At 40.1% G+C, this 26596-nt stretch overlaps 4 protein-coding genes across 4 annotated transcripts; all 4 read left to right on the forward strand.

Moving 5' to 3' along the window:
* Nucleotides 1-4542: 4542 nt before the first annotated feature.
* LOC308327158 (collagenase 3-like) lies at nt 4543-8617 on the forward strand. Its single transcript, XM_080780370.1, has 10 exons — nt 4543-4652; nt 4895-5142; nt 5258-5406; nt 5616-5744; nt 6625-6786; nt 6902-7031; nt 7133-7266; nt 7359-7518; nt 7635-7738; nt 8175-8617. Exons 1-10 carry the CDS (start codon nt 4554-4556, stop codon nt 8282-8284), a joined length of 1425 nt encoding a protein of 474 aa, XP_080636496.1. The 5' UTR covers nt 4543-4553; the 3' UTR covers nt 8285-8617.
* Nucleotides 8618-12433: 3816 nt separating this feature from the next.
* On the forward strand, nt 12434-26592 carry LOC308327581 (uncharacterized protein). Its single transcript, XM_080781104.1, has 20 exons — nt 12434-12547; nt 12831-13078; nt 13231-13379; nt 13524-13652; nt 13795-13956; nt 14073-14202; nt 14316-14449; nt 14536-14695; nt 14787-14890; nt 15331-15423; nt 21943-21995; nt 22216-22466; nt 22640-22788; nt 23500-23628; nt 23752-23913; nt 24027-24156; nt 24271-24407; nt 24521-24683; nt 24823-24926; nt 25345-26592. The coding sequence occupies exons 1-20, from the start codon at nt 12449-12451 to the stop codon at nt 25548-25550; spliced, it is 2892 nt and encodes a 963-aa protein (XP_080637230.1). The 5' UTR covers nt 12434-12448; the 3' UTR covers nt 25551-26592.
* On the forward strand, nt 17069-17839 carry LOC308327131 (proteasome subunit alpha type-3-like; the record flags this gene model as incomplete). The annotated part of the gene is made up of 1 exon (XM_080780312.1): nt 17069-17839. The coding sequence occupies one exon, from the start codon at nt 17069-17071 to the stop codon at nt 17837-17839; it is 771 nt and encodes a 256-aa protein (XP_080636438.1).
* LOC308327132 (translationally-controlled tumor protein homolog) lies at nt 18505-19026 on the forward strand (the record flags this gene model as incomplete). The annotated part of the gene is made up of 1 exon (XM_080780313.1): nt 18505-19026. One exon carries the CDS (start codon nt 18505-18507, stop codon nt 19024-19026), a length of 522 nt encoding a protein of 173 aa, XP_080636439.1.
* Nucleotides 26593-26596: the final 4 nt, after the last annotated feature.

Consider the following 26596-nt stretch of genomic DNA (forward strand, 5'->3'; position numbering starts at 1 on the left):
AGTGGTGGATGTTGGTACAGTATGCGTGGGCTTTCAGTTTATAGCCTATACTTTCAGCTGCAACACAGCTAACTCCAGCTTTGTTATGTTCTAGTTGGATGTCATCCAGCATTGACATGTTGATGTTGATGTATGATTTATAGGTACGATGAAGAGCAGATGATGATGGAGAAGGGTTCTCCAACACCTATATCCCAGGAATGGCCAGGTGTTCCCACTCCTCTGGATGCAGCAGTCTCCTATGAGGGTATCCATTATTCTCTCTTCATTGCATACATAATGATTAATGTTCTCACAATGTGAGACACATGTGTGTACAACACTGGATAATTTATACCTTCACCAACAGGGTTTGTCTTCTTCTTCAAGGGGAATGTACAGTACAAATATGACCCCAAACGCAAATATGTCATCTCTGCTGGGCCTGCTAATGAAATGCTGGAATGCAATAAAAGAAGCAGCCTGCACTGACAGAGCCATGTTCTAATCTACTTGATCTAATCTACAGTGGAAATCTGCACTGCCTTCACACATTAAACATAATAAGCAAGTACTTAAAATTAATGCCTCACACAGAAACTAAGGAGAGAGACCACGCAAATGTTGTAACTGCTACACATGCCTTGTTATGTTAGCAGATGTTTTGATTACTTTGATTTTGTGTCAGTGTCAATCAAACAAATATTTGGTTTTATGTTGCGTATATGTATGTGTGTGTGTGTGTGTGTGTGTGTGTGTGTGTGTGTGTGTGTGTGTGTGTGTGTGTGTGTGTGTGTGTGTGTGTGTGTGTGTGTGTGTGTGTGTGTGTGTGTGTGTGTGTGTGTGTGTGTGTGGTTTTGTGTGGGGCCCCCAGGAAGATTATGACCACGGTAGCGGAAACAACCGCAGGAAAAACATGATACTTCAGTACACTGACCTAATGGGGATCTGAGTAAAGAATTACAATGAAGGGAACATGATTCTAATCTGAGGGTCATGTTGGTGATGTGTACTTTTGTGTTTGATTGTGAAATATTTAGTTATGATTACAAGTTGTCTAAAGGGAACCTAGATCATGGGAATAGGGAAGTAGTTAAATCTATTACATCAATATAGTTTTGTAATAGTTATTCATATTAAACCATATTAAAATGCGTAAAACGTACTTCCAAAGAGCGATAATGAAATGAGATAATGAAAATAGTGGAGCAAACTGTTGTTCCCATGCCTTTTCTGAAGAAGTGCTCCGATCGGTGCCCGGACGATTTTCACTCCAAATGACTAGATCGGTGATTGGCAATTTACCTGATCTGGACAAACGATTTATACCATTTTAGTGGTATAAAAGTCAATCACATTCACATTTATAGTATAATATCGTTTTGCATCTTTGTGACAGGCCTAAACATTCTCCCATTCCTCGCCACACACACACAGGAAAGGTTTTGACATGGATTTTCCCCTTACGCACAAGATTGGTATCGATATCAGCCGATCGTGAGGAAAGAAATAGTGATCGTTCCCCAAAAACCTGATGAAAGCACCTCTACCTTTCTGCCTTGAAAGACAAATATTATATTCTTGATAAAAAGTAGAGAGAGAGAGAGAGAGAGAGAGAGAGAGAGAGAGAGAGAGAGAGAGAGAGAGAGAGAGAGAGAGACATCTGAGACTGTCTGTACTTTTTCCTATTACAACACAATCTTTCCTTTCCAGAGTTCTCATGGAGTGGTTGATGGTCCACTACCTGAGGCAATGTATTGAGCAATGTGATTTCCTTAAGTGTTATAAAACACTCGATCACTATATTGTAGTTTTCCACTAAAATAAGTCTGCAATGCCCACCGTCCTTGTAATTCCACAGTAAATGTTAAGCCTTAAATTGATAGGAGGATTACGATGACTTTATGAAAATGATGATAGCTGTACCTTAATGTGACTTTTAAATGACTCACATACACAGCAGTGTCTGTGTATGTGAGTCATTTAATGTTTTTACTGCTGGGTGATTTTGAGTTGAGTTAAACAGGATTCCTATTGTTTGTAAGACATGAGACAACATGTCTTACTGGGGTCAACAGTAGGGTACCTCAGGGTATGAGAAAATAATCAGAAAATCCTTATCCTTTTAAATCCAATATGTGAGTAAGCAGGACTGCAAATTCTACTGGTCAGGAAACAGGTAGCTCGAAAAGACCAAAAATAACATTGTCAATCAAACCTGTTTATGACTCACAGCTGCTGTATAATCAATCCACTGCGGGAAGATATGGCTTAAAGTGGAATACCACTTGTTGTAAACTCTAATTGGACCCTCGTCTGGTTCTGGTAGTGTGTGCAGGCTCGGTGGTGTGTGACAATCCAGTTGAATTATTCCTTTGGTACGACGACTGCAGCGGCGGGACCCGGGAGAACAAATAAGGGGACACGAGACAGTATCAAATTAAGGTTCACAAAGTTTATTACACAACAGGGAATATATATAGTGCTGGATCATAATGACGTGAGATATGAGACAAAATAATGTGCCTATACTGCAGCAAGGCTGACCTTGCTGCCGCCGAGATGTCTCGTAGCCTAACTATAAAGTATGCTACAGTTCAGGAAGTACACAATACATATACAGTACACTGTATCTCAAGTTCAAGTACACAGACATGGGCAACTCATGCTTATAACACCACTCATTTTCAACATTTTACTATGTCATTAATATACCTTAGAGCTGTTGTGTGGAAATAATAAAAAAAAGTCCCCCAATTCTGTGTTTCGTAGAACTGGAGGTCTGAAAGAAATCGTTAACATGGTGAATCACATCTTGATGATGTCATCAACATGTGATGTACATGTAAATAATTTTTTGTTAAATGGTCAGTGTATTTTCTGTTTATTATAGAACTGGAGATGGGGAGACCCCTGAAAACACTCTATAGCAATGATTACTATTATTACTCTAAGAATATAGTGCTTCAAAGATGGAGTGCCGTGACCCCCCCCCCCCAATATGTCCTGTGACCATTTGTTCTGAAATAAACTATGACGTGTGTCTTTAACCATGGAGATGTTTACAACACTGTTATTTAGAAAACTGTCATGTAACCCAGTTCTTACAAGAGTGTCCTCTATTGCACTCGCCCATGCACCTTTTACTGATACATCCCAGTTGAAAATCTTCCTAGCAACTTTGTTCTCTGGCATTCTGATTAGTCGGTTCCATAAGGCCATCATGCTGCCTCTCCACCTTATCTCACACGGCTCCCAACCCATGTCTCCTGTTATTGCCAATACAGGCAGTGTGTGTGACGTGTGTGTGTTGTACTGTACTCTGTACTGCTTGTATACTCGTACTGTAGTGTAGTGTAGTGTGTGTGTGTGTGTGTGTGTGTGTGTGTGTGTGTGTGTGTGTGTGTGTGTGTGTGTGTGTGTGTGTGTGTGTGTGTGTGTGTGTGTGTGTGCAAGCTGTACAGGTCAAAGGTCATGGTACAAACAGACATGGTGCTAAGACGCACACACGCACGCACACGCACGCACACACACACACACACACGCACGCACGCACGCACACACACACACACACACACACACACACACACAGGTACAGTATATCGTTAATGTACGTTATATCATAGGGTATATCACTTACCCTACCTTCCACCACATTTCAAATAAAACAGCAGTAATATATAAACGTAAAAAATATATAAAAGTGTGGGCTGGCTGATTTAAGAAGTCAAGCCTGGCCACAGCCAAACAAATTGGACTCAGTGCTACAGTAGGAGTGCATGCACCGTATTGTGAGATACACCAAGGGCATGCCAATATGTTTTTGGCCTGAAACCCTTGCTGTCGTCTGTTCAACTACTGAGACTGTTTACATTTTTTACGTTCAATAATTCACTCAATCAGGGCAACGTTACATGGAGCTAAAGAAGAAAATGTTAATATTTGGTCTAACATTGCAGATAAAATCCCTCTAAAATTAGGATATAGTCCTTTTTTGCTTTTTACACAATGGTAAGAAATGTGTGACATCTTTGGTCCTGGGAGGGAGGGGTGGGTGCATGGGTTTGTTTTTGTTTCTTAGTTTTCCTTTAGTTCTGTTCAGTTTTGGTCATAGAATGAACTATGTTTACTATGTTTATACATTATATCCTGTATTTGTGTGTGTTTTTTTTATTCATTCATAATGCCAGAATTCAATTGTTCTGTTTTTTTCATGAAAGAAAAATTGATAACAAAAAATAATAATAATTAATTCAATCAGATCCTTGGCAGTTATCTAGGGCAAGCAGCTTAGTGTTCTATTATTTATATATATTCTTATCATGGTTTAGTTCTTGACTCTTACCTTTGACATCTGATTTTTCCTCCGTGGATCATACAGCTTGCTCTTATCTAATCTAATCATATAACAGTTAAACCAGCTGCATCATCAATCCAAACATCCTCTGCCATCATAGGGAATGTTTGGTGACTCAGGTAGTTGTTGCTCAACTATCCTGCATGGTCTAATCATGTGTATATAAGACCCGCCTGGCAGTCACACAGAAACTCGACCAACAAATCAACGAAGAAACATGAACACTTTCAGTCTGTGCATTCTACTAAGCGTGGTAGCCACAGTTTATTTGCTGCCAATATCACATGTTACTGTACAAGATGAAGCTTTTGCAACGGTAGGTATCCTCTCTGTATCTCTACAATAGATCATTCTTTATGACAAAATATTACCTAATCCTATACAAAACTACAAGCTTTAGACCTATAATATACTATATAAAGATATCATCTTACTCTTCTAAACAGTACTCAGTATTGACCTAATATCAATACAGTATTTGTGATCCACTTATTGACCGTCATGTGATGTGTTATCTGGCCCATCCATATCTAACCAGTCATATGTTATGTGTTGCAGAGCTACCTGAATAACTTCTTCAACCTGACAGAGGAAAACGGACCCACTGTCAGACGGGGAATCAGTCCGCTGACCAGGAAGCTCAGTGAAATGCAGAAGTTCTTTGGCCTTCAGATCACTGGAACACTGGACACTGACACAGTAGCGCTGATGAAGAAGCCTCGCTGTGGTGTTCCCGATGTCAAACCTTCTCGTTTCACCACCTTTGGAGGAGATCTCAAGTGGGAGAAAAACAGCCTTACCTACAGGTAGGAGACCACTGTGAACTCGGACACACATGTACTAATTCTTTACGGACATGTTTACAGTAACAACATAGTTGCTGTATGTGTCTCCACATTTATCTTCCAATCTGTTCCACAGGATTGAAAACTACACCCCTGACATGTCTGTGTCTGAAGTAGATGACTCAATAGAGAGAGCTCTGCAAGTGTGGGCCAATGTTACCCCTCTGAGATTCACAAGAATCTACAGCGACATCGCTGACATCATGATCTCCTTTGGCCGCCAATGTGAGTATAGAAAATAACTCTAATTTACCAAATCTACACCCCAAATAAATGATTGCTGTTGTTCAGTGCTGATTTACAATGGAACACAGACAATCGTAGCTCTGATGCTGTCTGTTAGCCATAGACCTAGGAACTACTAGGAAATAGCATGGATGAAACTGCTTTAATGGTGCTACTATTTCTTAACATAAATATGTTCTTATTTAAAGCGCATGGTGATTATTACCCCTTCGATGGTCCAGATGGCACCTTAGCTCATGCCTTTGCACCATCCAGTGGCATCGGAGGAGATGCACATTTTGATGAAGATGAGAACTTCACTTTCAATTCCAACAGAGGTGAGCTTTTAACCCAAGGGAATTCATAAGGAGTAATTATATCCACTACCTTTCTTCTTTACTGGCAATTATTTTAAAAACTTGCTACATAAGGTGGTCCCTTATTGACCAAACACTCCCACCGACATGTGATTGGTTAGCCGATTTGCTCGTTTACATATGACGTAAGTTTTCCCTTCAATGTCAATGTTTTGATGTTTAATTTACGTCATATTTAGCGGAATTATCAGCTCTTATCATCATACATCATCATGCATCATCTCATACTGGCCAATCAGAATGCCTGTTGCCTGTGATTAGTTCGCTGATTTTCTCGTTTACATATGACGTAAATTTTCCCTTCAATGTCAATGGCATTTAATGTTTTGATGTTTAATTTACGTCATATTTAGCGAACATTTGACCTAATTTCTCCGTTCATTGTCAATGGCAAATCTTGAGACGTGTGGGGACAAGATTTAGCGGACATTTGACATGAATTCCCCTTTCATTGTCAATGGCATCTTGAGACGTGTGGGGACAAAGGCTGTTAATAGGAGGGTCTAGTGCCCCTCAAATATCACACCCGTATGAAGTGAGGGGCGCTCTTATTATCATTATACATCGTCATACATTATCTCATGAACAACTGAACTTATATGTTTGGTTAGCCGATTTGCTCATCTACATATGACGTACATTTTCCCTTCATTGTCAATGGCGTTTAATGTTTGTGTTGCCAGCCACAAATTTACGTCAAATTTGACGGACATAATGACCTAATTTCTCCTTTGGCAAATATGAGACGTGTGGAGTCAAAAGCTGTCCCTCAAAACTTGCAATTCCTTGTCCCACAGTAGATCCATAGCAGAACTGTAATGTTTGTGTTTTTTTCTTACAGGTTATATCCTCTTCCTGGTAGCAGCCCATGAGTTTGGCCATTCCCTGGGTCTATCCCACTCTGATGACCCTGGCGCTCTCATGTACCCCGTATACAACTATAGGAACCCAGACACCTTTGTTCTGCCCCGTGATGATGTTAATGGCATCCAGTCTCTCTATGGTAAAACAAACCCACCCAGATTTAATATTATCTGTTTTGGGCTTATGTCTTAGTTCTCCTGGGCTTATGTCTTAGTTCAGCTCTGTATATTTGATTATGTTGATTTGACCTGCAGGTCCTAATACTGATGTGAGCCTCCCTGAGCCGGAACCGGAGCCCCCCACCACCCCTGATGCATGTGACTCAACCATGGTCTTGGATGCTGTAAGCACGCTGCGAGGGGAAATGCTCTTCTTCAAAGACAAGTATGACCGAAAATCAGCCAACAACCTTAGAATAACACTGTTTTCTCTAGCGGCTTAATTGCTAAGCTGTAGGCTAATGCTCTGGCATTATCTGTTGTCAGCATCTTCTGGCGAAGCTACCCACAGAGAGTCACACCTGAGCAGAGTCTCATCACAAGCTTCTGGCCCAGTGCTCCTGCCAACATCGATGCTGCTTATGAGAGTCGTCAGTCAGACAGAGTCTACCTCTTTAAAGGTACAAGCTCTCTTCATCTTCAAAGCACTCAATTATTTAAAGTGTACACGTGTTTATATTAAAAACTCTTCTCTTCTATTATTATTCCCCAGGTCATAAAGTATGGGCCTTCTCTGGCTACGATCTTGTGCCAGGCTATCCCAAAAAGCTCTCCAGTTTTGGTTTACCCAGAGGTGTAAGGAAAGTTAATGCTGCCCTCTACGATGAAGCAACACGCAAGACGTTATTCTTTGTTGGTGACAACTACTATAGGTATGCTATACTATATAGGTATACTATACTGTAGGTATGCAGAGAAGTTGAGACAGAGTTCATTACTGAACAATTTATAGAAAATCATAGTCAAATCATCATTTGTGTTGCTTCAGTTACGATGAGGCCAGGGGGGCGATGGATGAGGGATTCCCCAGATTGGTGGATGAGTTGCTTCCAGGCATGACCAGCAAGGTGACAGCAGCCTTCCAATACAGAGGTGGGTGATATTTACTGCTATTAGACATGTCTAATAATGATGTGGCCTCAATATCCAATCTTTAGCTATTGATAGTTAGTTAGGCAATGTAGCTCAGTTTGAAAACAAAGCTATGTGTGCAGGCCAAGTGGTCCAGGCGCATGCCACATAGTATGTGTTGGGACTCACGTGTTCGAGTCCCATTCATGACGACCTTTGCCGCGTCTCTCCCCTTCTCTCTCTCTCTCCCTCTTTCTTGTCAATCTTCACTTGATGATCAATAAAGGCAGAAAAGCCTAAAACAAATCTTTAAAAAAAAGTGTGTGCAGCTTGAGAATGACTTCTTGCGCAAAATCCACTCGCCTTTTCTTTCTGTCTGTTGCAGTTTCATTAGTTGTATCCGTTTCATTAGTGGTGTCCACTGATATTTTACTTTTGCTTTGCATTTGTCCTCTAGGTTTCACCTATGTGTACAGTGGACCTCTGATGTTTGAGTACAGCCTGAGGAGTGGGAGGCTGTTCCGTGTGCTGAGGAACAGCTACTTTCTGCGTTGCAATAACTATTAGTTCATCTGACCTGCTGACCTCATGTCTTTTAAGAAGGCACATAGAATGACAGTGAATGTTTACATTTTCATTTTTATCAGATGTTATTTTTTAATATAAGTTAAATATAAGTTACAGTATTTTTTTTTAATGTATTTACAATTTTTTAGGTGAGCATACAATTTTGTTTATTTATAATGCTGCTGTTATTCTGAAATAAGTGCAATCTAAAGATGTATATGAATGCACTGCAATATAGGCTACTAATATACTGTGTATATAATGCATATGAAACAACATGGTACAATCAATATAATAAAAGTAACTTTTAATGTGTTTTGTATTAAACCTAAAGTAAATGTATACTGCATTGTAGTTGTACTGTAAGTCAGTGTCTTCCACATGTGCTGGATAGACAAACAATAAAACATTTACTACTTAACTGCTGCCTTTTCATCTTTTGAGAGCTATACTTCTGATACTGATAGTCTTATTGATTCCTGAACCTGGAGCCATACATCCACATGATCCAAGCCTACATCACGAAAAGGAAACATATAGGCTACATTATGTATCACTCACTACGTATCACATTATGCAGACATCACTGAGGTGATTTTGTATTTAGACACTTTCATATCATCCATGTCATTTGCAGTATTACACCAATCCTCAGTGTTCCTTTATGCATTCTATTTCTAACTCATAAGGGAATATCAGCATGCCCATGTGGCCAATATTGGCCATATGACAACAGGGATTCTCCATGGGCAAAAAGGGACAAGCATAGAATGTCCACTTTAAGCTGTGCAAGTCTGTGAAAGTTTGGCACCATTACTATGAAAACAGCATTACATAAGATACTGACAAATTAAGCAAATGTTTGATGGCCATACTTGGTGAATCTGGTGATATGGTGAGTAAAAACCAGACTATGAATAGGCCTATGCTCTCTTGTAATAGATCCCTTTTTCTGGGCTAGTGTACTTCCACTGTGGCTTAGAGGAAGAACACTATAACACGTAATTGTCTTGTGAATAACACCATGTGACTAATAGTTGTCCTCTTTATGTTAAATAATTATACTGTCCACTTCATGCCCGTTGTGCAGTGCTCATGTCATGAGTCATGCCGTAGCCTACTGCGTCTTTATTTCATTCACTCAATTGTAATACATTATGGCTCTTCAAGTAAATAACATGTTCAAACAAATTTATTGCAGAGGGGCAAGATCAGTAGTAAATTGTTATGACAGAGGCTCCCCATGAATGTGCATGGTGGTGATGACCGATTTATCCTTCCTGTCACAACAGGTGTGCAGTGCAGTCACACACCCAGCTCAGAGTCCCATAAATAGACCATATTCACACGGCAGCCATTTTGCCATTGCCACCCTGCTTTTTAAATGCAAATATCAAACATGGCCTCCATGTGAATGGTGAATTGGTTTGGCTTTGGAGAAAGCAGGGGCTCGCAACATCAAACTGAAAACACCAAAGGTTGCAGCTAAAGCCCCCAAGCCAAAACAACAGACACTGAAACAGCTGGGTTGCCATACACATAATAATAAAAACACCTCCACAAACCTCCCCAGAGTGACCAACTCCACCCTCCTTCCCGGCCCCTCTCAGAGATGGGACGCCTGGACTGCTGTCCTGGCTAGCGTGGGTGACTCTGGGCTAATTGGGCTGCTTAGGGTTGAATCATACTCTACATACTTTTAAAGCCGAATTTAAGTTGGTTCTGCTCTGTCCAGACTAGAAAGTGATGTCATTCAGAGGTTCGGGACCGCAGAAGATCGAGAGACAGGTAACACACAAACAATTCAACTTTCCCACATGTCAATAAATACATACCCTTTTAGTCCTTGCGTGTTAATAATTGTCACTTGAAAATGTCATATGTAGCCTACACAGAGGAAGCTGGTGATGTCAATTACTCATTTTAATCAGTTGTGTGGTGTGTGAGTGTGTCCAATCCAAATCACAATCACAATGTCATCTAGGGACGGCTAGTTTGGGAACCACTTGCTTTACAACACAGCCTACAAATAACCACAGCAGACACAGACAGACAGAAAGACACTTGTGTGTGTAAAGTGATTTACTCTGCCCAGTGGTGCAAAACGTACTCAAATTCTTTACTTGAGTAAACAGCAGCACTGATTAGCTACACCTGGCCTACGGAGAACCTGCTCTATGGATTACACCTCAGCACCCAGGGCCAGGGCACCCCTCTGTGAGCACTAATGAAACAGGGCTCCCTCAGCTGACACTAAGGTCAAGGAGAATAAGTGGGTCTTAACAAAGATTTAAAAGTTATGATGGACTGGGCAGCTCTGATGTGAATTGGGCAAATTATTTCAGAGCCTGCGGGCAGCCTTTAATCTTTTATTGGTCACTATCACATCCAGACTGCGGCAACCACACTGCAATTTTTCAAAATTGTGACTTTTCTAGTTATTATTATTATTATAGAACATAAATAATCAATTGAGATGGACTTTTACTCATAGAACATACTGAAATCAATAATAGGTTTTGACATCTGTTTTTAACACAAATATTTGGTAACTCTTTGGAAGTAGGCGTACTATAATGTTCGACAATTTCCTCACTTATTATATCTTGCCATATCCTTTTTGAGTAAATCATGTTGACATCACTACCTTTCCTCAGTTGTCGATCGTTGCCTCATGGTACAGTAAGTAAGTATGCAGTGATTTCATAGATAGTGTTGCATGAGTTTTGTTTTGTTTTTTTCCAGTGTATTTCTCAGAGACTGAGCATATTAATAATCATTACTGTAAATGTGCTGGAATTAGCCTGAGCGCTAGTTTTCAGAAGTAGTCCCTGGCCAGCCCAGGTGTGAATAATTTTAAATCAGCCTGTAAGTCTGGGCTATGTTAACTTTCCACCTAAACTCTATGTACACTACTTCATTGTAGGCTACATCAAATAGCAAAAATACCCAGTGTACAGTACAGTACAGTACAGTACAGTACAGTACAGTACAGTACAGTACAGTACAGTACAGTACAGTACAGTACAGCTATATAGGGTGTCTCTGGCTGTGTCCCTGGGTCCCTGGCTGGCTGTGTCCGAGCACGAAAATAGCATTTGGTTGGTTTTCATCAAGTGTCACTGTTGTGCAGCCTAACACACACACACACACACACACACACACACACACACACACACACACACACACACACACACACAACACGGTAACTCTGAAATGACAGAGTTACCGTGTGGGTAACTATCATTTCTCAACCGTTTCGGACATGGGGCGGCTCGCCAGAACTGGGCCGGCACCCTGGGTGCATTCCTGTAGGTCTGGAAGTTCCGGGGACCCCCACACAGAGTTGCACCACTCACTTCACACGGGTGTGATTTTTATTTAATAGTGGACATCAGTGGAATGTTTTGGTAGCCTGGCTAATAAGCCAGACCGAATCAGCCTGATGATATTGTGTGATATTAGTCTGGCTTATTAGCCAGGCTAATGTTTTGGTAGCAAATACTATTACTGCATACTGTAGAGTATTTGTTAATAAAGTAATAAAGTATAAATAAAATAAGAATGATAATGATGATTGACAACAACAGAATCAGCAAAGTGCAACCATTTATAATGAGAACGAAGATGTAATTGTTCAATACAATAAAAGCTTCTTGACTTCTTGAGGATGCTGGTAAATAAGGCGCTGCAATAGTCCAGTAAACTTGAGAAAAAAAGCATTGATCAATTTACCATCTGTGTGTACTAAATTCCTATTACAACACAATCTTTCAAGTATGGGTTTCTCACAATGTTGGTTGATGGTCACCTTACTTATGGCAATATATTGTGCAATTCCTTTCAGTGTCTGTCCAGCCATTAAAGAACCATTACTAAATTGTAGTTTTACACTATTAATCTTTTTGAGCAGTGCCAACCGCCTCCATTAACACACGCGTGCATGATTCAATATAATTATGTGTAGCACTACAGATAAAACCACATACCACATGTCATTACTGTGTCAACATAACTTTAGTTAAGTCATCAAAACGTCCTCTGTCATTGATTTAGGAAATTTCTGATTTCAATGACTCAAGTAGTTGTTGCTCAACTCTCCTGGTCATCATGTATATAAAATATGCCTGTCACACAGGAACACAACCAACCAGCCAAGCAAACATGAACTCTCTCAGCCTATGCATTGTATTAAGCTTGGGAGCCACCGTTTATTTGCTGCCAATATCACAAGTCACTGTACAAGATGAAGATTTTGCAAAGGTAGGTAACCGTTCTGTACCTTAAAACTATTTAGAACTACTGGTGTTCTTTATGACAAAATTATTTTAAGTTAAACCTAATCTTCATGGTGTACATACCGCAGTATTAATATAAAGACAACTATATGTAAAGTCTCGTCTTAAATTAATTGTTAGACACTATAGACAGTGCTCACTGCTCAGTATTGACATAATATCAACAGAATTTGTGACCCACTGACTGACCTTCATGTGATATGTTATTCTGCCCGTCCATATCTAACCAGTAATGTAATGTGTTGCAGAGCTACCTGAAGAACTTCTTCAACCTGACAGAGGAAAACGGACCCACTGTCAGACGGGGAATCAGTCCACTGACCAGGAAGCTCAGTGAAATGCAGAAGTTCTTTGGCCTTCAGATCACTGGAACACTGGACACTGACACAGTAGCGCTGATGAAGAAGCCTCGCTGTGGTGTTCCCGATGTCAAACTTTCTCGTTTCACCACCTTTGGAGGAGACCTCAAGTGGGAGAAAAACAGCCTTACTTACAGGTGGGAGACCTATACATGTATATGTGAACTCGGACACATGTACAGCCTCACAAATATAGATAGTGACAGATGCTTCCAGGTTTACAGGCATGTTTAAGACACAACAAACTGTTAGAATAATTCACATTGTTTTCATTTAATCTCTCCCACAGGATTGAGAACTACACCCCTGACATGCCTGTGTCTGAAGTAGATGACTCTATTGAGAGAGCTCTGCAAGTGTGGGCCAATGTTACCCCTCTGAGATTCACAAGAATCTACAGCGGCATCGCTGACATCATGATCTCCTTTGGCCGCCAATGTGAGTAGAAAATAACTTTAATTTACCAAAAAGTAAAGTGTCAAATCTATACCCCAAATAAATGATTTGTGTTGTTATGATTAAGAGTGAGAGAATTTAAGCATTGATTGAGTCACTCACATACTGTAACATTCTTGTTTAAAGATCATGGGGATTACTATCCCTTTGATGGTCCAGATGGCACCTTAGCTCATGCCTTTGCACCATCCAGTGGCATCGGAGGAGATGCACATTTTGATGAAGATGAGAAGTTCACCTTCAGTTCCAACAGAGGTGGGTTTGTTATCCTGAGGGCATTTATACAGAGTAATTCTATCCACTACCTTTCTTCTTTTCTGGCAATTAATGAACAACTACAATTCCTTGTCCCTCAGTATCAACAGCAGACCTGAAATGTGTTTTTTTTCCCGTGCAGGTTATGTCCTCTTCATGGTAGCAGCCCATGAGTTTGGCCATTCCCTGGGTCTATCCCACTCCGATGACCCTGGCGCTCTCATGTATCCCGTATACAACTTCAGGAACCCAGACACCTTTGTTCTGCCCCGTGATGATGTTAATGGAATCCAGTCTCTCTATGGTAAAATATTTAATGTGACCTGTTTAAAGAAAATAACCTGATCTCCAAAAGTGATTTCCCTGGACTTACACAAAAGTTCAGCTCTCTATATTTGATGATGTTGATTTTACATGTAGGTCCTAATACTGATGTGGGCCCCACCAATCCTGGACCCAAGCCTCCCATCACCCCTGATGCATGTGACTCAACCATGGTCTTGGATGCTGTAACCACGCTGCGAGGGGAAATGCTCTTCTTCAAAGACAGGTATAACACTATATGACTGAAATGCAAGGATTGGAAAACAGCATTAGAAAAGCATTATATTCTCTAGCGGCTTAATTGCTAAGCTGTAATGCTCTGGCATTATCTGTTGTCAGCATCTTCTGGCGAAGCTACCCACAGAGAGTCACACCTGAGCAGAGTCTCATCACAAGCTTCTGGCCCAGTGCTCCTGCCAACATCGATGCTGCTTATGAGAGTCGTCAGTCAGACAGAGTCTACCTCTTTAAAGGTACAAGCTCTCTTCATCTTCAAAGCACTCAATCATATATACACATGTTTACACACATTAAAAACACTTCTATAATCATTATCCAGGTAATGAGGTGTGGGCCTTCAATGGCTACGATCTTGTGCCAGGCTATCCCAAAGACCTCACCAGTTTTAGTTTACCCAGAGATGTAAGGAATGTTGATGCTGCCCTCTACGATGAAGCAACACGCAAGACGTTATTCTTTGTTGGTGTCAACTACTACAGGTATGCTCAGAAGACAGAGTTGGGACAGAGTTAATACTGAACGAGTTAAGAATAGAGAATCATAGTCTCATTATCATTTGTGTTGCTTCAGTTACGATGAGGCCAGTGAGACGATGGATGAGGGATTCCCCAGACTGGTGGATGAGTTGCTTCCAGGCATGACCAGCAAGGTGACAGCAGCCTTCCAATACAGAGGTGGGTGATATTTAAACAACACATAATGTCTAATAATGATGTTCGTTGCCCAACTTTTAGCAATAGTTATTTAGGTAAGTACAGTAACTTTTTTTTAAACGTTCATAGAGTTTAAACTATGAGCCAGCATTCACACTTTCTTAAGTTTCACCTTTACTTCCCCAGCTTCTGATATGTCATGGCGACATGTAGGGATAAATACATAGTACATACGGTACAATGCATGCATACTGTACAGATAAAGCATGTATTATATGGCTAGGTCTAGCAAAGCGTACAGAAATGAGAAAATCACCTAAATGACCAATATCAATTTTGTGCTGTTAGTACAAAACAGTGTTTCACCGACATGATCGCATTGTCTTTCTATTTCTGTCTGTTTCATTAGTGGTGTCCATGTCCACTGATATTTAACTTTATTCTTTGCATTTGTCCCCTAGGTTTCACCTATGTGTACAGTGGACCTCTGATGTTTGAGTACAGCCTGAGGAGTGGGAGGCTGTTCCGTGTGTTGAGGAACAGATACTTCCTGCGTTGCAATAACTATTAGATCATCTGAGTCTTTTAAGAAGGCCCTGTGAATGACAATGTATCAGCATTATTATTTTATCAGTCACATTATTATATACATTTTCATCAAATCTAATTTATATTGTTACATGATTTTAAGATTTTATAAAAATAACATGCCTATGTCAAAATTAATGTTGAAAATTAAATGCAAACTATAATGGATTCAAAGTGCTCTTGTGGTTTATTATCTAGTATAATGTTATAATTTAGACTGTTATAATTGGCTATTTAGTATTTACTGTGCCTAAGGTTCAACTGTATTTTTATTGGCAGCCCTTTGAAAACAGATTATCTGGCACCATCTTCTGGTGGAACAGAGAAAAACAAGGACTTGCTCTAAGAGAGTGTTACAATTAATTGTAAAATAATGACACTCAAAATGAAATCAACTCACACGTTTGAATTATTTTATTTGGATCTGCATAAAAAGTGTGATACATAATAGATCCAAACACTCCTCAGAAGAAGGTTACATTACATCAAACCAGATACAACTGCTGCACATGCTAATTAAAACAGTGGAAAACAGATATATAGCATATATTGATGACTACCGGTATATAAAAAAGGATTTGTTCCCTCCCCTGTTAGCCACTCAAGGATTAATGAAACATTGTCTTCTCCAGATAGACAGACTGCCCATAATAGCTGAGACAAAACATTATTTAGAAAACTTCTTTGCATTTGTCTTTTGCAACCCTCTCAATTGCAGGCCACGGAGCACAGATTTGTGAATAACGTGGCCCAGACACACAAACACAAGGACAATAAGTTGACAGTTATTTCCCAAGCCCATAACGGTCCACCAAAGACTGACGTATTGGACGTTTGATTTGTTCATATACGCCCATTTGATTTGTTCATATACAAATCAAATGGGCAGCAGGGCAGCCTATTTTAAAGATATTAACAGTTTACTTTTGGCATGCATTTCATTGGATATATTAGCATTTTACGGGTATTTCAATATAGGCTATACATATATGCCTTAGTAATAAAAGAAAGTCATTTTGAGGCACAGGTGATAATATATTTCTTGAGGGGCGCTAGCCCCTCAGCTTTTGTCCCCACATGTCTCAAGATTTGACATTGACAATGAAAGGGGAATTCTGGTCAAATATCCGCTAAATCTTGTCCCCACTGCACGTCTCAAGATTTGCCATTGATATTGAACGAATAAATTAGGTCAAAATTCCGCTAAATATGACGTAAATTTAATTCAAAACATTCAACACCATTGACATTGAAGGGGTCATATGTAAACGGGCAAATCAGCTAACCAATCACAGAAAACAGGCATTCTTATTGGCCAGTATGCATGATGATGTATGATGATAAGAGTGCCCCTCACTTCCCACGGGTGTGATTTTTCTTTTTACATAACCCCTCGTTCCTTCGTGCCCTCTCAGTGTGACATCAAAAGTGACATCACAGTGACATCAAAGGTAGATAAAAAGGGCGGCCTGTAGGGTTGAATGGTCTGTTCTCTCGTCCCAGTAGGGTAACAATCAGGCTTCTTTCCCGATTATCCAACAAAACGCCAAAACCTCACCTCAAGTTTTCACTGGAGGAGCTGGCTCACCGACTGAGGGATTTTCAACCAAAATGAGTTCTATTGGCTCAGGGTATGACCTCTCTGCCTCTACCTTTTCTCCAGATGGTAGGGTGTTCCAAGTGGAGTACGCCATGAAGGCTGTGGAGAACAGCAGCACAGCCATAGGAATTCGCTGTAAAGACGGGGTTGTGTTTGGGGTGGAGAAACTGGTTCAGTCTAAACTTTACGAAAAAGGTTCTAACAAACGCATCATCAACATAGACAGACATGTTGGCATGGCTGTAGCGGGTCTGCTGGCAGATGCTCGCGCTCTGTCTGAGATTGCCAGAGAAGAGGCCTCTAACTTCAGATCTAACAATAAATATGACATCCCTCTGAAGCACCTGTCTGACAGAGTGGCCATGTACGTTCACGCCTACACGCTGTACAGTGCTGTCAGGCCCTTCGGCTGCAGCTTCATCATGGGCTCTTACGATAAAGATGAAGGTCCTCAACTCTTCATGGTGGACCCCTCTGGGATCTCTCATGGTTACTGGGGCTGTGCCATTGGGAAAGCCAAGCAGGCGGCCAAGACTGAGATTGAAAAACTGCAGATGAAAGACCTGACATGTAGGGAGCTGGTGAAGGAGGTTGCTAAAATTATCTACATTGTCCATGATGAGGTCAAAGACAAGGCCTTTGAACTGGAACTCAGCTGGGTGGGAGAGGTCACGAAGGGACGACACGAGCTGGTTCCCAAAGACATCAGAGAGGAGGCTGAGAAATACGCCAAGGATTCTTTGGAGGAAGAGGATGACTCTGATGAAGATGTAAACATGTAAACATAGCTGACTGACTCGTAATCAGAATCATAATTACCTTTATTGTCACATTTACAAAGTAAAAGTGTGTTGTTTTATCCACAAAGGGAAGAAGGGGAATGGAGATCAAGAAAAAGAAACAAAGTGCAAAATCTACATATTTATATTGACTGTGAGAATTATTAGTCTGAAGGCCTGGGATGGAGATTGTGTTTCACCACATACAGTAAGTGTATTCTGGGTACAGTGGGTAGTAGGGAAACCGGCCTGACGGAGATAGATCTAGTGTTTTGTATTTTGTTGTGTTTTCTAGTTCATGGACCATTTATGTCCTTTTTTCCTCTTTATTTTTTTTGCTTTGACAAACAACCTGGACAAGGGGTAAAAAAACAACACTCTGCTACGAGGCATGCATGCCCCAACGGAAACAACCACCCACCAGATACTAATACTTACACTGTCTGACACAGGAATGTCATCTCTCCAACCTGTCTGTAGGCTATTGTCTATACATGGTCATATCCATTCTCTAAATATGGTTATGTCTGTTGTCTAAATATGGTTATGTCTATAGTATATAGGTATGTCGCGTCTATATTTTGTGGACAGTCGCACCCGATACAGACTTAGAGCAGTTCGACGAGGGAAGAAAGAGAACATCATCTTTTGATAAAACCACAGCAAACATGATCATCTACAAGGATTTCATTACTGGCGATGAGATCTTCTCAGACGTTTACAGGATCATAGATAAAGGGGTCATCATGGAGGTCGAGGGAAAGCAGGTCAGCCGGTCAGTGGGTGATATTGATGGCGCCCTACTGGGAGCCAACGAATCCAAAGATCCAAGTGAACTGGACATGTGTGAGGGCCTGGAGAGCTCCATAGTCAGTGGAGTGGACATAGTCCTCAACCACAAACTGCAGAAGACTAACTATGACAAAGCCAGCTACATCATTCACATCAAGGAATACATGAAGGTGGTCAAGCAAAGACTGGCGGAGAGCGATCCAGAAAGAGTGAAGCCCTTCATGGCAGGCGCCCAGGAGGAGGTGAAGAAGATTCTCGCTAACTTTAAGAACTACGACTTCTTCATGGGAGAGTCCATGACTGGGGAAGGCATGGTTGCCCTACTGGACTACCGTGAAGATGGCATCACACCATACATGGTCGTCTTCAAAGACGGCTTGGAGCAAGAAAAATGCTAAAGAATCCGGAACCTTCTGTTTTTCAATTGTCTGCTGCTTCTTGGCACTCAAACACAGGAGGATAAACCATAATTCACATTTTGGCCCTTTTATCTAAGGCCAGAGGTCAGGTGAAAGTGTTAGTGTCGAATTACTTTATGACGGAAGAGGAATGCCATTTTCGCAGTCATTTAGATTCCCCTCAATTGTGGCCCAATGCCAGGTATTATTCCAAATGTAAATCAGCCTTGTTTTTTAGGCATTGTGCCACTAGAAATATATAAGAGAATGGCAATACATTGAGCATTGCCACCCATTTTAAGAGAACGGTGAACGGGTGAACGGGAGCCAAGAAAAGATTGTCCCACAATAATTTCATAACTAAAAACAATTTAAAAATAAATAAATAAAAACGTATACAAGAAACAGTGAAAATAGCCATTCCACAATCTCACAAAACTCTGTTATGTGTCACTTTTGAAATGGAGCTTACTGGTAAGTTATTAATTCATTATAATTTTACCATTAACTTTTTTTTTCCCTTTGTGGACACTACTATCTTGAGGAAGGTGTCATTTCAAAGATCATTGATCATTTTACAGAATAAGAAAGAATAAAGAAACATTTGTCTCCTTTTTCTGAACTACGTGAATCCTGTATGATTAAAAGCGTAATTCTACGGTTCAACCTTTCGCATTTAACGTGCCCCTGTGGTCAGATGTCAAAGCAATGTAGAGGTTCAACTGGGCCAGCCTTACGTATATGTTCCCTCGTCAGCCCTATGTTCCCTTGATGTTTTTTTTTCTCCCCGAAACCGTCCTGACACCGTCCTTATAGTGTTGATAAATTAACTTTGTTGGGGCTGTTCTGATTGGATACAAATGGTAGTGTGACCTAAAAAATATTTATCCACAGTGATTTACAGTAAGCAAGGTAAACTCTTAGATCAAATGGATAGAGATCATGGCATTATTTTATTAAAACATAATCTCTTGTAATTGTAGTTGATTTTGATGATGATATTTAAAATGGTTTCAGCGTACAATAAAATGCATAATTTTCTTTATTACTACTAAATGACAAATATAATGCGTTTTAACAGTTGGAAAATGTGTTTTAAATCATTGGGGAAGTGTGTCTTCATCTTTTCATGAATAAAGTAATAAAGTGTAAATAGAATGCTTAATGGTTTAATGGATGCTAAATCTTTATAGTCTTAAGTATTGCTCTTACATAATATGCTGTAAAATTCTAGTCTGGTTAACCACTCCCCCTTGAAATCACATTTCAGGAATGGAATGTGATTGGTATTGGTGTGGTTATAACCATAGCTTGGTTAACCAGGCCAGTAACTTGCTGTGTAATTTTGAGTTGTGCTTTATGGGTTTAGTTATCAAATCATCAATATCATTGATGATTTGTTTACTGTACTAATGTTGCTCTGGTGAGGGAAGTCTGGAGCTCTATGGTGGAGCTGTTGCCCCCGCGACCTGACTACGGAAAAGCGGTTGAAGATGGATGGATTTGTTTACTGCACTGCGTAACATGATTCATTGGCATGAAGCCAAAGTACCATGAAGGGGCCAAACAGGATAATTGTTTGCAAAGACATGAGACAACATGTTTTAATTGGGCCAGCAGCAGTAGCCACGGCTGGAGTTAAAGGTGAGGTCCAAAAATACCTGGTGGGGGAAGAAAGGAATGTGAAAACCACCATTCTTAAGCCCTAAGTTATGCTTCAAAAATAATGGGTTATCTCTCCTCGACTCAGCTGCTATAAGCAGATGAAAGATGAAAAAATGTAGGCACAAGGTGTGGAGGAGCACTTCACCCATTTTCAACCTTATCTTTCTGTCTACTCAGTCTGTTTCTCATTGGTGGGCTATGGACAGTTCAGAATGCCTAAGCTAATATAGAAACTACAGCCTTGCTCTTCCTGGAAAGTTAGCATGCTGAAATAGAAGCCATCAATAAAATGTACTCACAAGCTCACAATGACAATGCGTTTTTTGATATTTTCTAAGATTTTAGATATTTTTGTTGTAGTAGGCTACCTGTATTTATATATATTTATGAAAGTTTTGTCATACTGTTTAATGGCATGCCCATATAGGGACGCCAGAGTTAATGTGGTTAAAACAAAGTCAAATGAATGAATGAATGAATGAAATTAAATATTCTGTCATGGTTGAGCAAGGAGGATTGCAAATTGACCCTATACTGAAAACATAGTAACAAAAGTGTGTAGTTGTACTGGTCAGACAGGCAGCTCAAAACCTCCTGAAAACAAAATATTTTTTTCTTTTTCTTTTCTTTTACTATTGCTGACTATTGTGGATTGTACAGATAATTAGACATAAATCAACATGTCAACCAAACTTATAGTATAACTACCGGTATAATTGTATTGCAACACATTTGTTAGTTGTTGATTAAAAGACTATAACTACAAGAACTACAAATAAAAGCCTTTCAGATTAAAAATGTCAACATGTTTCAACCTGATGTGTTCATCCATCATGCCTTAATAGGTCTAAACATGTTGTTTGTTGGCATGTCACAATGTAAAGGCTTTTTAATTGTGTTCACATTCCTCCTTTTGATATTTATTGAGTGCCGGGGACTCTAGAGTATACTCTGAAAATCTAGTTAAAAGTTAAATGTTTGTTTCGCCCACGCACAGTCCACCGTTCATTGGGGGGACATGATTACAGCATTTTACACTGGAAAACCTATTTATCAACACTTCCTCTATTATCCACACTCCACAGGACCACATGGATCATGTTTCTGGTTTCAATGACTCATGTAGGTGGTGCTCAACTCTTTACGAGTAGGCTATATAAGACCTGCCTGCCCCACAGAAACTCAGGATGCAACTATAACCAAGAAGCATGAACTCTTTCAGCCTGTTCATTCTAAGCTTGGCAACTGCAGTTTATGCTCTGCCTATACCAGACATTGCTGTAAAAGATGATGATTTTGCAACGGTAGGTAGCCTATCTACTCTATCTACTAGCTTACAATATACTTTATTTTTATGATACGTTTGAGATTAATTGACACTATAATTATCATGTTCTTATACACAGATTCACCTCAGTATTCCTGTAAATCAACACAGAATTTCTGCATCCATATTCTTGCCTTCATGTTTGTTGTCTTGTCACTCTATATCCATCTGTCATATCTATGTAATATGTGTTGCAGAGCTACCTGAAGAACTTCTTCAACATGACAGAGGAGGATGGTCCTATAAAGTCCAGATCGGGGGGCAACCCAATGACCAGCAAGCTTGGTGAAATGCAGAGGTTCTTTGGGCTTAACATCACTGGAGAGCTGGACACTGAGACGATAGCGCTGATGAAGAAGTCTCGCTGTGGTGTTCCCGATGTCAAACTTTCTCGTTTCACCACCTTTGGAAGAAACCTCAAGTGGGAGACAAAGGACATTACCTACAGGTGAGGGATCTATGCAAACATGTACAGACATGCACATCCCCTCTTATCCAAGGTGGGATAAATACTAGGGATTCTTCCAGGTTCAGACAAGTTTACATACAAAAGCTTCCGCTTTTAGACACATTTACAAACAACTGTGTGCCTGTGCATTTATCTTTCTATCTGACCCGCAGGATTGAGAACTACACCCCTGACATGTCTAAGTCTGAAATAGATGACACCATGGCGAGGGCTCTAAAAGTGTGGGCCAACCATGCCCCTCTGAGATTCACAAAGATTGATAGAGGCACCGCTGACATCATGATTTCATTTGGCAGCCACTGTAAGTAGAAAATAACACTCATTTACCACGTGTCAAATCTATACCCCAAATGAACCACAGACAGTCCACTGTAATTATGTTTGTGTTGTATGCATGCTTTGATAATATTCATATTAATGAATAAGGATGACAGTGTGTGGAACTGTAGGACATTTTAGACAGTGACAATGTTTGACTTCAGGATAAGAGCAGATACTAGTGTATATGTACAGTATGTGTGTGTGTGTGTGTGTGTGTGTGTGTGTGTGTGTGGGCCGCCAAACATGGAGAAGACACTGTTACTTGTACCCCTGAAGGGTGTGTGGGTATTTGTCCGTGATTTGCTGATTGCACTCTGTACAGCACCTTGTAAATATTTGTGTCCTTGTATTGTATCTCTTATGTGGACATAAATAAATGATTTGTGTGTGTGTGTGTGTGTGTGTGTGTGTGTGTGTGTGTGTGTGTGTGTGTGTGTGTGTGTGTGTGTGTGTGTGTGTGTGTGTGTGTAGGCATTGTATATTTGACATAAGATATTTACAGACCCACCAAAGCTTTCTTTGTCCCCTTTTTTTCTATATACAATGGAACACAGAGAATCCTAGCCCTGCTACTGTATGTTAGCCGTAGACCTAGGAGCAACTTAAATAGCATTGATTGAACATGCTTTAATTTTACTAGGCCTATATTTCTTATTAACAGTCGCTCACATAAATATGTTCTTGTTTAAAGCGCATGGTGATCATTACCCCTTCGATGGGCCAGGTGGCACCTTAGCTCATGCCTTTGCACCATCCAATGGCATCGGAGGAGATGCACATTTTGATGATAGTGAGAAATTCACTTTCAAGTCCAACAGAGGTGAGTTTGTTAACCAGTGGACAATTATAGCCTATAGACAAATCCACAGAGCAGTAATCATAACTGCGGTGTCAAGCAGAGTCTTTCTATAACTATACGTTTTGTGTTTTTTCTTTAATGCAGGTTTTGTCCTCTTCATGGTAGCAGCCCATGAGTTTGGCCATTCGCTGGGTCTATCCCACTCTGATGACCCTGGCGCTCTCATGTACCCCACTTACAGCTATATGAACCCAGACAGATTTGTTCTGCCCCGTGATGACGTTAATGGTATCCAGTCTCTCTATGGTAAAAACATTTTCTTTTCTATTATTTTTTGTTAAATAAAATGTCCCAAATCCAAAATGGATTCCTGCAGGACTTAAGTTCAGCTATCTATATTATGTTGATTTGACCTGCAGGTGCTAATACTGATGTAAGCCCAGGTAAGCCTGGACCCGAGCCCCCCACGACCCCTGATGCATGTGACTCAACCATGGTCTTGGATGCTGTAACCACGCTGCGAGGGGAAATGATCTTCTTCAAAGACAGGTATAATACACCTCAGATGACCAAGAATCAGAAAAATAGCATAATAATGCCATTGCTTTCTCATGGCTTAGATGCTAAGCTGTAATGCTCTGACATTATTTGTTTCATTATCAGCTTCTTCTGGCGAAGCTCCCCACGGAGCAGCAACCCACCACAGCAGCATCTCATCACAAACTACTGGCCCAATGGGCCTGACAGCATCGATGCGGCTTATGAGAGTCATAAGTCAGACATAACCTACTTCTTTAAAGGCATGCATTCTCTTCATCTTCCTACAGCACTTCATCAATCCATTAGTGTATTTTGAAGTGTACACTACACAGGTTTACACATTAAAAACTCTTCTTGTACTTTTCTTTTCCAGGTCGCAGAGTATGGGCCTTCTCTGGCTATGATCTTGTGCAAGGCTACCCCAAAGACCTCACCCATTTCCGTTTACCCAGCAGAGATGTAAAGAACATCGATGCTGCCCTCTACGATGAACATACACGCAAGACGTTATTCTTTGTTGGTGACAACTACTATAGGTATGCTCAGAAGACGGTATACATTTTCATGATATTGTATCAGATACATGTGTTCTACAGTATGTTGTTCATTTCTCTGATCATGAGTGAATGAGAACCGTAAATCATATTCTCATCATCATTATTTGTGTTGCTTCAGTTACGATGAAGACAGTGAGACGATGGACAGGGGATTCCCCAAACCAGTGAATGAGTTGTTCCCATATGTTGACGGCAAGGTGACAGCAGCCTTCCAATACAGAGGTGGGTCACCCTGACACAGTGATTACCATAACATGACACATCCTATGAACCAAGTTATTTTAACCGAATGCATTGCAAATCAAATATGTCTATAAGTACAGTATAGTATACTGTTAGGATAATGTTAGTGTGTGTAGCCCTAATTATTAATATTATTATATGATAAGTAGGGGAATAATTAATGCTCTGCATCTCTTATTATCACGGTGGAGCAATTGCTTCAAGTGCTGTGTGTGTGTGTGTGTGTGTGTGTGTGTGCGTGCGTGCGTGCGTGCGTGCGTGCGTGCGTGCGTGCGTGCGTGTGTGTGTGTGTGAGAGAAACAACATGGATTCCCTGTCTATCTTTTTTGTTGCACCTTCGTTCGTGGCATCATCTGATACATAACTTAATTTTTTTGCAACCCTTTATCCCCTATAGGTTACACCTATGTGTACGGTGGACGCTACATGTATGAGTACTACATGCCGTATAGGAGGCTGTTCCGTAGGCTGAGGAACAGCTACTGGCTGCGTTGCGCTCATGGTCTAGGAGCACAAGCAACTGACTCTGTATCACATTTATATATGCCTCATTGGGCATTGCTAGCTTTTTGTTTTGTTGTAACTTTCATGGCGGCCAAGTAGCCTAATAGGCAACACAATCTCATTTACAGCGAAATAGTAGCTACACTAAAACGTGTTTCCCCAAAACATCATTAGAGGTGAGAAATAAGCAATGCAGAAACATAAGCATGATATGTGAGTCTGTTTTGATCTTATGACCGGATTGTAGAGATGCTGTGCAAACCACACCAAAGGGTCAGGTCGGGACAAACGTTTTTTAAGGTAAACCACACCAATGCAACTGAAGTTGAATGAAACCAACTTCATGCAAGATCACAACGTGTCGTGCTGCGACACATTGTGAGTTTGTAGATCGGCTATTTTCAGCAAAATCAGCCATTTTAGTTGACTAAATCAACCTAAGATTTATTTAGTTGACTAAAATATGATATTTAGTCAACTAAAACTAGACTAACACTAAAACATTCCAGGTGACAAAAATGTGACTAAGACTAAATTAAGTTTCATTCCAAAGACTATAACTAAAATAGAAATGTTCTGCCAAAAACAACACTGTGAATGTCAATGAATGTAATATGTTTATACCATTATTAAGCTGTCTAGACATATTGGTATCTATATATGGATATATGTTTTGGATTTAGGTACTATACTGCTGTTATTTTTAATTAATTGTGTGTAGATATGAATACAGAATACTGTATGAATAGCCTATCACTGATATACTACTGCTCTTGACCTATACGTATAAAAAAGAAACGTAATATGTAAATTGAATACCAGAGTAGGTAACTGGATGATAGGCATCCATTATTGTCATGTGTGGATTTCTAAACCTCTTTTTTCTTCTTCTTCATTGTTACTTCTTATTTCAAATGACTAGGTCTATAGTACCATGTCCTTGCTTTGTCCAAAACATTTTTTTATTTCTGCTCAGTATGTACTTTTTGTGTTTTGTTTTAATAACTTTTTTCCGTTTCTTGTTTTTTGTTTTTTAATATAAATACATTCATATTATATGTAATGTAAATACATTACCGGCACAACAATTAACTGTCAACTTTCCCATGGAAAGAACTATCATATTATGCATGTGTATATAAAAT

This window comes from Protomyctophum bolini (assembly GCF_963924005.1).
Source record: "Protomyctophum bolini genome assembly, chromosome: 13".
Taxonomy (NCBI): domain Eukaryota; kingdom Metazoa; phylum Chordata; class Actinopteri; order Myctophiformes; family Myctophidae; genus Protomyctophum; species Protomyctophum bolini.

Bases quoted from the DNA above. Each gene is read 5' to 3' on its own strand.
- LOC308327158 (XM_080780370.1), top strand. From the start codon at position 4,554: ATGAACACTTTCAGTCTGTGCATTCTACTAAGCGTGGTAGCCACAGTT. The intron at 5,407-5,615 runs GTGAGTATAGAA...TCTTATTTAAAG, and splicing joins GATCTCCTTTGGCCGCCAAT to CGCATGGTGATTATTACCCC. The intron at 6,787-6,901 runs GTAAAACAAACC...TTTGACCTGCAG, and splicing joins TGGCATCCAGTCTCTCTATG to GTCCTAATACTGATGTGAGC.
- LOC308327581 (XM_080781104.1), top strand. From the start codon at position 12,449: ATGAACTCTCTCAGCCTATGCATTGTATTAAGCTTGGGAGCCACCGTT. The intron at 12,548-12,830 runs GTAGGTAACCGT...AATGTGTTGCAG, and splicing joins AAGATGAAGATTTTGCAAAG to AGCTACCTGAAGAACTTCTT. The intron at 13,380-13,523 runs GTGAGTAGAAAA...TCTTGTTTAAAG, and splicing joins GATCTCCTTTGGCCGCCAAT to ATCATGGGGATTACTATCCC.